This window comes from Sorex araneus, chromosome 3 (assembly GCF_027595985.1).
Source record: "Sorex araneus isolate mSorAra2 chromosome 3, mSorAra2.pri, whole genome shotgun sequence".
Classification (NCBI taxonomy): Eukaryota; Metazoa; Chordata; class Mammalia; order Eulipotyphla; family Soricidae; genus Sorex; species Sorex araneus.
The window spans coordinates 31,652,065-31,665,099 of record NC_073304.1 but is presented as its reverse complement, the minus strand read 5'-3'; the positions used below and the strand labels follow the sequence as shown (position 1 = coordinate 31,665,099).

At 53.4% G+C, this 13,035-nt stretch overlaps 1 protein-coding gene across 1 annotated transcript; it reads right to left on the bottom strand.

The window, feature by feature from the left end:
- Nucleotides 1-4,406: 4,406 nt before the first annotated feature.
- ZFP36L1 (ZFP36 ring finger protein like 1) lies at nt 4,407-9,966 on the bottom strand. Its single transcript, XM_004612333.2, has 2 exons — nt 9,762-9,966; nt 4,407-7,228 (listed from the first exon to the last, which is right to left on the bottom strand). Exons 1-2 carry the CDS (start codon nt 9,816-9,818, stop codon nt 6,269-6,271), a joined length of 1,017 nt encoding a protein of 338 aa, XP_004612390.1. The 5' UTR covers nt 9,819-9,966; the 3' UTR covers nt 4,407-6,268.
- Nucleotides 9,967-13,035: the final 3,069 nt, after the last annotated feature.

The window sequence follows — 13,035 nt, the reverse complement described above, 5'->3', positions numbered from 1 at the left end:
TTTCATTTTTTTCCCTGAAGTGTATTATTTCACATGCTTAACAACTCTAGGCTTTTGTTTCTTGAGTTGTCCGTTTGGTTTGGGGGCCATTCCCAGTGGCAGGGCTGGAACCCAGGCCTCCAGCACACAAAGCACGCACGCTAGATGGCCTGTGAGTCATCTTCCTGACCCGGTAGGATTTTCTGAAGTGTAGTGTTTACACAGCAGTGCGCACATCCTCAGCACACGACCATGTGTATGCCCTCCGGCTTCTAACCACGTCGCTGTGACTGTGCATGAGCTGGACCCCCTCTGAAAAGTCAGAGCACTGTACTCGCACGAGATGAGCTGTGTGGTGGCAGCCATCTTCCTCTCGACTCTGTGTTTCTGCACCTTACCCAGGTGGTCGAGTCGACCTGATCCTTTGTTCCTTCCCACGACTGAATAATATTCCCTTCAATAATTATTCCCTGCCATGCATGATTCACCCAGTGGATTCAATGTTTTCACTGTCCCATTCTGCAAGCAAAGAAATGGCAATTCCACACTAATGGAATTTTCAGCTTGAGGTCACAGAGGGAGGTTGGCAAGGGGGTTGAAAAGTTGAACACAGATCTCTCTAACTCCCAAACCCAGTTCTTTGTCTGGTCTGGGCAACAATGTTTTCCAACCCACTGGAGTCCTGGGTGGGAAAAAACAAAGTCTGTCTGTCCTGTGGAGTCATAAGCACCTTTTCCCTGAGGTACTAAGGAGGGGTCAGGGGGACAGCTACAGAACTGGCTGGGGTGGGGGGTGTGAGAAAATTACCTCAGGTTTGACCGCTGCCAATATTTATTTTTCACTCTATCCCACGTGGATAGCACAGGGACGGTCGTCACAGCCCTGTACCTTGAGACCTGGGTTTGGCCAACATGCCAAAGCAACTCCAAACAGCTTCAACAAGGGGAGCCCTCCTCCTCTGACCAGCCCTAGTTCCCACATGCAGGAGGAGAGAGACTGTGCTAGCATGGAGGCAACCCCCGCCCTGCTCAGACACTCGCTTCCTGTGAGGGATCTCGAAGGTGACCACTGGGGACTCCTGTGACAGCTCTGCTGGCCTTGGGGCCAGAAGCTTTCCCAGGAAGCTAAGCCTTATTCACTCGGGGGAAGGTCACCAAAAGACAACTCACAAGCAAAGGCTGAGGAGTCCCTCTTCTTCCCCCCTCTCTGAGCCCCGGGGCCAGAGGACACAGGTCCTCTGTGAGACTGCGGAGGCCTGAGAAGGACCCGGCCCGTCTGCCCCTCTGAACTGAGGTAGCCTTATAGTCAGTGCAGCCAGACGTGATTACATGGTTGGCTACGTGCAGGTGGGGGGAGACCCTGGGGGAAGAGGGCACAGGGCCAACTCCGAGGCGGCCCTGGGCACCCTCTGCCCTGTCAATCATTAACAGAAGCCACCCCAGGCAGACAGAGGAGGGGAAAGTCCAAGAGGTGGCCTGCTCCCTCCTCCCAGACACCATCTTCTAAGCCCGCCACTCCAGGGCCTCACAGGACATGAGATCACGATGCTCAGGAGAAGGGCCTGTGCCAGTCTCTCGTCCATCTGGCTGCCTCTCTGGGCCCCTACAAAGCCTCCCCACAAAGCTAAGGGAGACAGGACTGAATCCGGGGCAACCTGCAGTTAGGAATGTGTGCCAGCCTGTGACTTGGTAGTGAAACGCGGAGAGGGAGCCAGCTTGCCTGGGTGGGTTCAGACACCAACAACTCTCCCTGGGGGATCCATTCATGAACTCCCCACACAGGGTTTCCTTCTGTAAAATGGGGAGAGGGACCCTCTGTGAGGTCACAGGGGCACTTTCCAAATTAACACATGCAAATTTCTCAGCCCACCAGGCACTTGGTAAGTGTTGTCTTTGCTCCAGGTTGGCTTAATCCTAAATCTCCACTACAGACAGAGGCAAAATCAAGATTAAGTCATTTGCCAGAGGCACAAATTGATTTTAAAAGAAGCGAGGATTTTAATCCAGGTCAAGGCTCGAACTACCCCTTCCAGGGGGCCAGGAAAACCTCCACCTGCCCTGACCCTCTCCACTACTTTAGTATAATCAGAGCTTTCTGGTCCAACCAGCTGTAAAACTCATCTGTGCCTGCCCTCAGCCCCCATCTCTCAAAGACCCTCCTTTCTATAGCAAAGAGCCCCAAATGCCTCTTGAAAATGAAACTTCCAGGCCCAGAAAGGTAAGTCATTGTTCAGTGGCCAAAATAGCTCATTTCTTTGAGCTGCTCCAAAGAAAGGCCTTTAGCCAAGGGCCAAACCATGGGGTACAGGGCCAACAGCCACAGATCCCTGCTAGACAGGGCAGACCTTGTACAGGCCCACACCAGATACACTCAGGACAGGAGGTGGGAGAAGTAGGCCTCAGGCCCTGGAAATTGGCTGACAAAGGCAGGCCCGGCCTTTCCTGCCCCACTTCCTTCTGTATCAGCCTTGCCTCCAGCTTTCTCCGCATCTTTTCTAGCCTCCCCAGTGGAGCCTGAGGTCCCCAGCCAGCTCAGGGCTCAGACCTTCCAGGACTGCCTGCCTGGAGCTCAGAACTGCTGCTGAAGTCTCTTCATCTTCTGATTTCCTGGGGAGAGAGAAACCTTGAAAGGACTTTGCCATTTCCTGTCCCAAAGGGTGTTGGAATATCTCATGTACCTTTAAGAAGTCAATGATGGAAAAATCAGGCTTTTGTGGGGGAAATAACAAGTACTAAAGCCTAAATCCCAACTTACATTATTTCCCAAGGGCGTATTCAGGGAGGGTAGAAGAGAAAGGTTCCCCAGGCCACAGGGACACCCCCACACCCCACCCCCAGGCCTACCCAAGCCCTTACAAATACCCTCTTTACAAATCCCAGGACCTCTTTGAATCAACATTGCCTCGGTCTTTGTCAATACTGAAAGCACTAGCTTTAATGGAGGAAATTCTGGGCAGGCCTGGCTATGCCTACCCTCTCTGAATTGTGCTCCATGCACAGGAGCCAGTGAGTCAGAAGGATGGCTGCTGCTATCTGCTCACCTACGTCTATAGGGAATGAGCTCCAAATAAAGGCTTCATGTCACTACCACATACCACACACACATACACACACTTCTAAAGGAACAAGAAGTCTATGAGTTTCTTTTTCCCCTTCCTCCACCACCAGCCTCTATCCTGGATAATAGTCTTTTTGTTTTGTTTTGTTTTTCTTTTTGGTGTTTGAGCCACACTAAGCAGTGCTAGAGGGTAGACATCGGAGGTTGCTCTTGGGGGCCGTGCTTGAGGTGTGGGTAGTGCTGGGGGTCTGGGGATCAAACTAGAGGGTCCCACATACAAAGCAGGTTCTTCTAGAGCCAGCTTTCTGAGTCATTGCTCCAGTCAAAAGCTTTCGAACTTCACCCCAGCCCCTCAACAGGCACCTGCAACCCTGGAAGTCACTTGGTGCCTGCTGTTGGTCTTATTAGTGTGAGGACAGCCCTGGCCCAGTGTCTACAAACCAAACTGTTCAAGTAAGGCCAGGAGACCTTGAAGAAAATCATACTGCCACCACAAACCCCCAGACCCCAAATGTACGGGACCCAAGGTGCCTTAGCCTCACACAGCACCATGTATCCTTTAAAGGTGGGCCACCTTTAAACACCCCATCTCTCAGGCAGGTCAAACAACCCCTCTGCCAAGGGAGCCCCCTGTTCCCCAAGGGGACAATTTACCTATTCTGAGTGGCACCAGAGTATAAAGACTAAAGTAGTGGGAACTAGAGGCAAGCTCTGAAATTCTGTGGGCAATTTCAATCCTCCTCTCCTTAAAGGCCCCTTGAAGACAGAACCACAGCATAGATGCAGGTGAAAATCCTTCCACCTTCCATTGCCTGGTGTGAGTCACCCCAGCCCCACCCCAGGCACCCCCTCCCAGCCTGCAGTGATGCATCAAACCCACCCCAGCCTGCAGTGATGCATCAAACCCACCCCAGCCTGCAGTGATGCATCAAACCCACTCAAGCCTCGTGTTACAGATTCCTTTGAAAAAACACCAGTCTAGATGATCCAAATAACTCATGCAAGTTCACTAGAATGCCATGTGCCACGCCCCCCTTTCACTATTCCAGCACCCTGAAGTGTTACCCAAAAGTTCAGACCGCTGGCTGAGCAGGTTAGACTTAAGTTCCGGTGTTTCCCCTTTTCCTAACAACCTCCCAACGTGCACAGGTAGACAAGATGGAGCAACACGCCGGGCAGGTAAGAGAGCAGCGCTGGTTCCTTTGCAGGAAACCTCCACCTTACTGTGGTAAGCGCGGCCTCCCGAAGCCCCGCCCACTTCCGGAGCCCGGGCGCAGCCATAGGTGTTGCGCTGTCAAGAAACCAACCACCAAACCCGCCCCACGCCCCCAAGCAGCTACAAAGTACAACCAGCTCCACCAACGTTTTTGAAAAAAAAAACGGGGTTTATTGATTTTTAAACTGCAAATAGTCGTTACAAAAAGGTTTTCTTTTAAATAAATTCACACAAAGAAAAGAGAAAATAGAAAGCGACGGTAGTGACCAGCAAGAGGAATAATAATTACATTCATCTTAATGTGTGTGCCAGTTCTGTTTGCATTAACATTGGAAAACTCCAAACCTGGAATCCAGAACCTCAAATCTGCGATCGGAATGTCTTGAGATGGGCACATGGAAAAAAAATTAAAGGGTTTTCTTTATTTTTTTTTTTCCCTTTTAAGAAGCTATACATAAAGTTGTTTTCCTTCTGTACTGTCACAGAACTTTTACATACATTCTCAGTCCTAGATGTGAAAGGCCTAAAGAGAAAGAAACTCAATTTGCAGTCCAACACAAAGGGGGGAAAATTTCTAAAATAAATAATCCAACAGTTTTTTGCATTTTTTTAAATTAATTTTTCATTTTTTTAAAATAAAATAACCAAAAAAAGTGTAAAGTTACAAAAAATGTCGTTGAAGAATAATATATTAAAACTGTGGAAAAAAAGGAAAAGACACGTCACAAAATTTTAAGATTAATATGAAGATCATAATTTAACATAAAAGAATATATTCTATGGATTTGTCATCCCGATAAATATGAACAAAATTAACAAAAAAAGCATAGTTTGGCAATAAATACGTTTTGATAAGTTAAATAAGCTTTTTTATATTGATGTGCAGTGACAAGCAAAATTTTTGCTCTCCAATTTCTGAAAGTTATATGAAGTTTAAAACCCAGGGAAAAAAGCATGGCGTGAGTGCTCTAAGGATAGACCTACGGTATTCTAGAGCAAAAACCATTAAAGCTACTTCTACGGGAAATCCTTTTACACAGATATTGTATGTGGAATGAATACCATTAACTGCTCACCCCTTACATGGTTTTTTTTTTAAGCTTTTCTCTCATTTTTTTTGTTGTTATTTTTTTTAAGATGTCACATATGAACTGGGGAACTTTAGCACCAAAATCAAGTCTTTCATAGTCCATCTAGCTTCCCCTTCCTCCCCACTTAGAAAAAAAAAAGAAAAGAAAAAAAATTAAATCGCAAAGTCCCACTTATGTCACAATCTTCATCCGCTTTTTCAGCCTTCCTTCCGGTAGACCTATGTGAACCCGGGCAAGATTAGTCAAAGAGGTTCAGGCCGGGAAGAAAACGTTTGTTTTTTTTTTCTCAATATCAAGATAGGTTTCCCCAAAAACCCAAGTCTGGCAACAACTCTCCCAAGGGGGGATTGTGGGGGGTCCTGGGAAGAGAGGGGAGGAAGAAGTGTGTAAGGGAAGGTGCAGTTGTGTCGCCAGCGCCAGCTGAGGGAGCTGCTGGTTCTGGGTCCCCCCACCCCCCCCCCCACGGGCAGAGGCTCCGGGAGACCCACGGGTGCCCTCTGGCGCTGAAGAGGTAATGTAGTCACAGTGACAAAGTTAGATTACAAGGCACTAAAGTTGCTTCTGTAAACTGTTACTGCTTTTTCTTTTGTGATTTGGCACTTAAGGCTTAAGCCAAGGGAAAAAAAGGCATCTACTGACAAATATGGGCCTTGTCCGTTATGTGGTAAGTGGGCTATAAAATGGAGGGGAGGGGGGGGTTTCAAGCCAGAGGAAGCTACTGACAAATTGACTTGTCCTTATGTTAGGGGGGGTTAAGAGGAGGGTGGAGGGGGGGAACGGGAGGGGGCATTCCAAGGTTCTGAGGGGAAGGGGTTGAGCTTAACCTTGTTAATGTTGGGGTCCTTGGGAATCAGAGGGGTAGGAAGGCGAAGGGACGGGGTGTGGGGGGAGGGTGGAACAGGCAGGGGGTCCCTCCCTACCCTGTTTAGTCATCTGAGATGGAAAGTCTGCTGAAAATGGGCAGGCGTCTTGAGTTGTCCAAGGTGGGGGAGTCTGAGCCGCTGTGGCTACTGCTGGAGCTGCTCAGGTAGCCCTCCTGGTCCGAGAGCGAATCCTGAGGGCTGGGGGGAGAGTCAAACATGTGAGGGGACTCGGACATGGGTCGGAAGAGAAAGGTAGTCGGGGAGCCACCCCCAGGCAGCCCCATGCTAGGGGCAAAGAGGCTCGCCAGCTCCTGGCTGGAGAAGGCGAACGGGTTATTGGTGCCATCGGGTAGGGTGGGTGAGCCCAAGAGGTCATCGGCGCTCAGGATGGGGGGTGGGGTGATGGAGGTGGGGCTGTCCAGCAGCCCCGTGGCGGCGGCGGTGGCGGCGGCACTGGGGAACCCCGCAAAGCTAAAGCTATGCTGGAGGCGGGGCCGGTCGGCAGAGAGGTCCCGGGCCCCGGCCAGGGCGCGGCGCTCCTCGGCGTTGTGGATGAAGTGGCAGCGGGGCCCGTACGGGCAAAAGCCGATGGTGTGGAAGGTGCGGCACAGCTCCGTCTTGTACTTGGGGTGGCGGGTCAGGCTCCGGAGCTCGTGGATGCCGTGCGCAAACTGGCACTTGTCCCCGTACTTACAGGCACCGTTCTCCTCGAAGGGGCGACAGAGCTCCGTCTTATAGCGGCTGGAGTTGACCTGGCCGCTCCCGGGCTGCTTCTGGGTGGGCAGCAGCCGCTCGCCCCCTTCGGAGAAGGAGCGATCTCGGAAGCGGCTGTCCCGGGAGCTCAGGGTCGGGGCTGGCTCGCCCTTGAGGCTGCTGAGGAGCTGGTTCTGGTGGAACTTGGAGCTGGGCAGGGTGACCGAGTGCCTCCGGGGGAAGCCCCCACCGGTCGGGGTGCCCACCGCCTTCCTGTCCAGCAGGCAGCCCCCGGCACTGGGGGTACTGTAGTTGAGCATCTTGTTACCCTGGAGGGGAGAGAGGAGGACTGGTTAGCGACAAAGGCCACCCACTGGGCCCAAGAAAGGTACTCCCAAGTCCAGTCTCCCCCTACCCCGCCTTCAGAGAAACCTCAAAGGCACCCTGGCCCAAGGCAAGCCCCCACCCCCTCTCCCTCACACCACCACCTGGGTTTACTTGGCCCTGTGCATGAGAAACCGCAAAATGAAACACTGTTTAATGCATGCACACTGTTCCATGCCAACCCCTGGAATGCACCCTCATATCCTGTCCCCAAAGCTACTACTTTCATCCACAAAATCCAACTATTTACCTCCCCCCCAAGAATTTCCCAGCTCAAAAAGCTCATATAATCTATACAGTTCTAGGCACTGCGAGCACCTAACCAAAATAGGTAAACCTCAGGAGTCTAAGAGCTACAATAAGCCACATCCCTTTTCAGTCAGACCCTGCTTCATTCAGGCTGGGTGCCCCCACCCACCCACCCACCACCACCTGGACTAGAACCCTGGAGTTCCCCTTTAAGAAATGATCCCTCCGTTGCAACAGGTTTCCAGAGGCTTTTGCATTCTCTTACTGGGGGGGGGGGGGGGAGCAAAGAAATCCCAGAAAGAAGGTTGGGAGAGAGGGATATGATTCCTGAAAAGAAAACTCACTGCCCTGTGTCCACCATGATGTCGCCCACTGTTTCCTTGCTGTCCACCCCCACACCCCAATGCAAAAGATGCCTTTGCAATTAAGTCTCCTGGAGGCCAGGGCAGGCTTGGATAGGAGCAATGATGTTTAAAGATTAACACAAAGCTGCAGGTGGGAAGAAAAAAAGAAAGCTCTACCCCCACCCCCATCTCCCAGTCAACAGTGGATTTGGGGGGAGGGGAGGCCACGCCAGGCAGGTTTGCTTCCAATGAGACCCTAGACACCTCCCAAATTGTATCTACTAAGATTTGGAAAGGGTGTGAGTAATGGGGGCCCGGGAGCTGGCTGCCAGCCCATGTGGGTGTCATTGTGCAAATTCTAAAGTTGGTCCCCTAGGATCAGTTGCGGGGATGGGGAATCTGTAACAGCAACCACCCCATGGAGCGGGCGGATTACAGGAACCCAGTGGAGAGCTGGTTCCCAACAATGAGGTGCATTTAAAAAGTCCTGTGGGTGGGGGTGGGGGGAGAAAGAAAAAAAATACATCAAAGAGCGAAAGAAAGAATAAAGTGCACCCCCAGAGCGGGTTGGAGAACTCAGGGTGTCCCCCCCCCACACACCAGCCTGCCACTTTAGCACAAGAGAGGTGGAGGCAGGGAATCCGACGATGCTGAAATTCAAACGTTTGTGATGTTGCTCTTCAGTTTGAAGGTGTCCCTGCACCCCAAGCCTGCAGCCCTGGGGCCCTGGCAGCCGAGCAGACTGGAGAAGCAAGCTGGGAAGAGAGCAACATGACCCGACGTGTTTAAAGGAAAGGAAGGCAAAAACACTTCAGCAATTAAAGTAGTCCAGCAGCTTCCCTGTTTAAAAACCGGGGAGAGGAGGGCGAAAAACATTGGACAACCACAGTCTTTGGCTATGTACACTTTAAGCCGCACCCCCAAACATTCCGGATTTAAAACTCGCATTTTTTCACACTGGCTGGCAAACAACATGGCTTAAAGAGGCCCCTCGTTCAACCCTTCCTCCGGGGGGAACGGCGGGGCTCAAGCCAGCGTGGTCTGAGTGGTGGAGTTTCCCCCCCCGCCCCACTCCCCACCCCGCACCCAAATATCGATGTACCAAGGTCCAAGGAGAAAACGGTAAGCAGGCAACCGTCCCCCCAAAGTTTGCAGCGGCCGTGGGACATCACAGGATGACCCCCTGCCGGGAAGAGGCCGAAAGAAACCCCACTGCAAACTCAAAGGTTTGGTTACACGCTTTTGAATCAAAACTCACGGTCCTTGCCCCTCCGCCTCTCATTCCCTCCAAAACGGCGGGGCCAATTTCCCAGCAAAGGTCGTGCCGAGACCCAATTCCACCCCCCACCCCGCCAACACACACCCACACCCACGAGGGATTCCCCCCCTCCCAAGCCCCCACGGGCCGGCGAGGTGGCGGGAGAAGACTCGAACCCCTCCGGGCCGCGGCGGCGGCGGCCAGGGCGCACACCGGGAAACGCAAGCCGAGCCGCGGAACCCGGCTCCCGCAGCACGACGTGGGCCCAAGCCCCACGGGGAAAACGCCCCACGCCCACCGGGCTCCCCCTTCCCCTAAGAAAAGAAATCCTGAGCTCCAGATTCCCATGGAGTCCCCACCAGCAACTGTTGAAACTCCCAAGAAGGGTGCGAGGTGAGGTTTCCAAATTCCTTCAAACCAAGAGTCGGAGCAGAAAAAAAAAAAAATACAGGACGGGGTAAAAGAAGGAGGAAGAGAACCGGGTCTCTCCACGCCCGCAGTCTCCTCCACCCACCCCCGCTTCTGCAGGCGCAAGTTTGGGGGGGACGAGGAGGGGGGTCCTTTTAAAAAGCAAAAAACCAAAAAAGAAAAAAAAAAGACTTTTTCCAAAACTCCGCCCCACTTTACCTTGCATAAAACTTCGCTCAAGTCGAAGATGGTGGCGGACACGAGGGTGGTGGTCATCCTGGGCGCTCGCACGGGGGCAGGGACGAGGGTCCGGCGGGTCGTGAAGGTCCCGGTGCGGGGAAGGCGCAGCCTCCGGCTCTCCGGTCTGGGAGTCCCACACGCCTGCTCCCGGCGCCCCTCGGCCTTTCTGACTCTCCCGGGCTGCGGCGCGCGAAGCCCAATTTATAAAGTTTCAGATTTGGTGGGCCGGGGGAGGAGGAGCTTTAAACTTATTTAAATGAGGAAGAGGAGGAAAAAAAAAGTTGATTGACACTGAAGTTGAATCAGCCATGCGGTCAAACTCGGGAGGAAAAAAAAAAACTTTCAAAAGGAAGAAGGGGGAGGGGAGACGAGGAAAGAAGGCGCAGGAAAAAAAAAAAAAAGCCCACGCCGAGCCGAGCACAACTTTTTTTTTTTTTCTTAAAGAGGAAAACTTTCGAGTCCGCTCGCTTCGCAGTCGGGCTCCCGGGGCCCCCCTTGGCGCGGCGCTGGGGTGGGGGGGAAGGGTGCGCCCCCCCCTTTTGTCAGCCTCGCCGCGCGGCTGTGACATCATTCATTCCACACTCTTCGGGGTGCTTGTTGTTGTGTTGTTGTTTTTGTGTCGGGCAGGAAGGCGGGCTCGACTTTCTCTTTTTTTTTTTTTTCTTTTGCAAGCGGGAGCTGAAGACCGTCCGGCGGTTTCCATCTTGAGCTGCTTCTCCCCTAGAAACTACGCCAAGGGCCCGTACAACTCTCCTCCCGAAGTTTCTCGTCCGCACCCGGCTCATCTCCCACCCCACCCCGCACCCCCGCACCCCCGCAACTCTGCAGGGTGAGGAAATTGGAAATTTAGGACGCACGAAACGCGTTCAAGACTAAAGGGTTTTTTCCTGTTTTGGGTGTTTTTTTTTTTTTTAATCCCAGGCGGGGGTGAGGCCGGCGGCGGCGGGGTGGGTGGGGGGGGCCGGGAACTAACTAGCAAGACGTTCCCCCTCCCGCCCCGTTTCCCGGGAGGAGCCAGTCCAGCGCAGCGCAGCACGACTTAGCACCCCGCACGCGTCTACACTGGCGCTCGCTTCGCGACCCGCACTCCAGTGCGCGGGGTGGCAGTGGGGGAGGGGGGCGGCGACAAACGCCGCCGCCCAGGAGGACCGTGTAGGTTTTAACGAGCCCGAGGGCCTTTGCTTTCAGGCATCTCTTCTTTTTTCAACTTTGCAAAGAGAACCTTTAGCCTGCGCTCCCCTGCCTACCACCCACCCCTAAAACGCACCCAGCAACGCAACGCACAACTTTCCACGCGCGCTCTGAACTCTGGGGCGCACGGCAACCCCACCCCCGCCCCACCCCCATAGACACCGAACAATGAAAAAGAAAAAAAAAAGGGTAACTTTGGTAAGAATGAAGGTAAAGAGCCGGGGAGAGGCGTCACTTTTAACTTATTGTTGCTTCTCCCCCCGCCCCCACGGGAACGGAACATATGGCTTGTCACGCTGCGCTGTTTTGGCGGGACAGGAGGAGGAGAAGCCTGGGATCCTGCAAACCGAGAGCCCCCCCCCCGCCGCCGCCTCCCTCGACCCCGTTTATAATTACTTTTACAAAAACTCTTAAATATGTTGATTTAGTGTTAGGTTCTGTGGCCACCCAACCAAATAAAAAGTTGTTAACGTGTCCTCCATCCGCCCCCGGCGCCTTCGCAGGGGTGCGCGGGGTGGAGACCCAGGCGGAAATCGTGGGGCTGGCCGCGTCTCTTTCCTTTCTACCCCCCGCGTGCCGGGAGGCCTCCTGGACCCTCGCACGTTTCTCCCGAGCACTCGAGGCCGCCCGGTCTGTTATGAAACCCCGTGAGCTGAGTGGCTAAGAGCGGGTTCCATTGCGATGTAATTAGGTCACCCCATTATGAGCACGTTTCTTTGGAAAGGACGGGGCGGGCCGCCACCCTCACCGCCCCTCCTCCACACCCCCGCCCCCCCCCATGTCCCGTCCCCGTTTTGCTGCATTTCTTATTTATTCGTCAACCTCCAAGCAAACCCAGGGAAGGCTTCCAAATCACCACTGTTTTAGGAAGTTTCGTCTTTGCGAAACAACTTTTGCTGCAGCCACGAAACTACGTGATCTCTGGGATCTGCTTTAATTTGTCCCCTCTGACTTAAATTGATGGCCCTTTTTTTTTTTAATCCGGTGGCTGGCCCTTGCTTTTGCTTCTTCCACTGTCCGGCCGCCTGTTGCTTCCCTCCCTCCTCCTCTCCCATTTTTTTTTTCCAGATTTTCTGGAAATCTGGCAAGCGCCAGAAAGGGAAATAACTTCCATCCACCTTAATTTAAATCATTCAAATATAAGTTTCTTTCTTAAAGGGATGTTTGCTCGCTCGTTCCCCCAAGTTGCAAGAAGGTGGGGGGGATGAGGGGTGGGGAGGGGGAGGTGGTTGGTTTCGTGCAGTTTCTTGGTGATGCAGTAATGAGTTCCAGATTTCAGGACGGGGTAGGATGCGCGTTAAAACCACAAGGGTAGTCTGAATCCTGATGTGAAGCTATTTCAGTTTGGTTTTCTTTGTTTTTTTACCCACCTCCCCCACCCCCCCAAAAAAAAGTCCAATGGTCTTTAATATCGTAGGGTTCACAAAAAAAAATCCGCTGGGACTGTGGGGTTGGGGATAGTGGGGTGTGGAGGGTTGCGGGACCCCCGACAGGCCCTGCAGCCTTCCCAGCCCCGGGCCGGGGCAGCCCCCGCAGCTGGCCACACTCCGGGCGGCACCGGCCAGAAGCGCACTATTATCATGCGGCCTCACGCTCCGGGCTAGCTTAAAAAAAAAAAAAAAAGTTTTTATTTTGTTGGGTTTTTTTTTTCCCTCCAAAGTGGACGCCGATTCCTCGAATTTCCTCCGCTTTTCCAAGCCCCGGCGGGCGCTGCCCTCCCCCGCGGCCGGGGGCGCGGGCCCTCCGGCCGGGCGGCGGCCAGCCCGGCCCGCTCGCTGCAGACTTGTTTACCGGCCCCGCCGCCCGGCCGGGTTGCTTCCAGCTTCCCGAGTCCGTCTCTATAATTAAACTCCTTTTTTTTTTTTTAATTGTCGGGTTGAAACGTCATTTCGGGGACTTTCCAAGGGTGAGGGAGCCGGGGGGGGGGGGGAGGGGGGAGAGCCCAGGGGGAGGAGGAGGGAGCTAGCGAGGCTCCTTAACCCTTCGCTGACCCGGTGTCCACGGCGCGGTCGGCCGGCCGGCCGCGAGCCGAGGAGCTGGGGCGCGGGAATCCACGCGCCCG

What these genes read in the sequence shown, in the direction of transcription:
- ZFP36L1 (XM_004612333.2), bottom strand. Translation starts at nt 9,818, where the DNA reads ATGACCACCACCCTCGTGTCCGCCACCATCTTCGACTTGAGCGAAGTT. An exon ending in TGAGCGAAGTTTTATGCAAG is followed by an intron (nt 7,229 to 9,761) that starts GTAAAGTGGGGC and finishes TCTCCCCTCCAG; the next exon opens with GGTAACAAGATGCTCAACTA.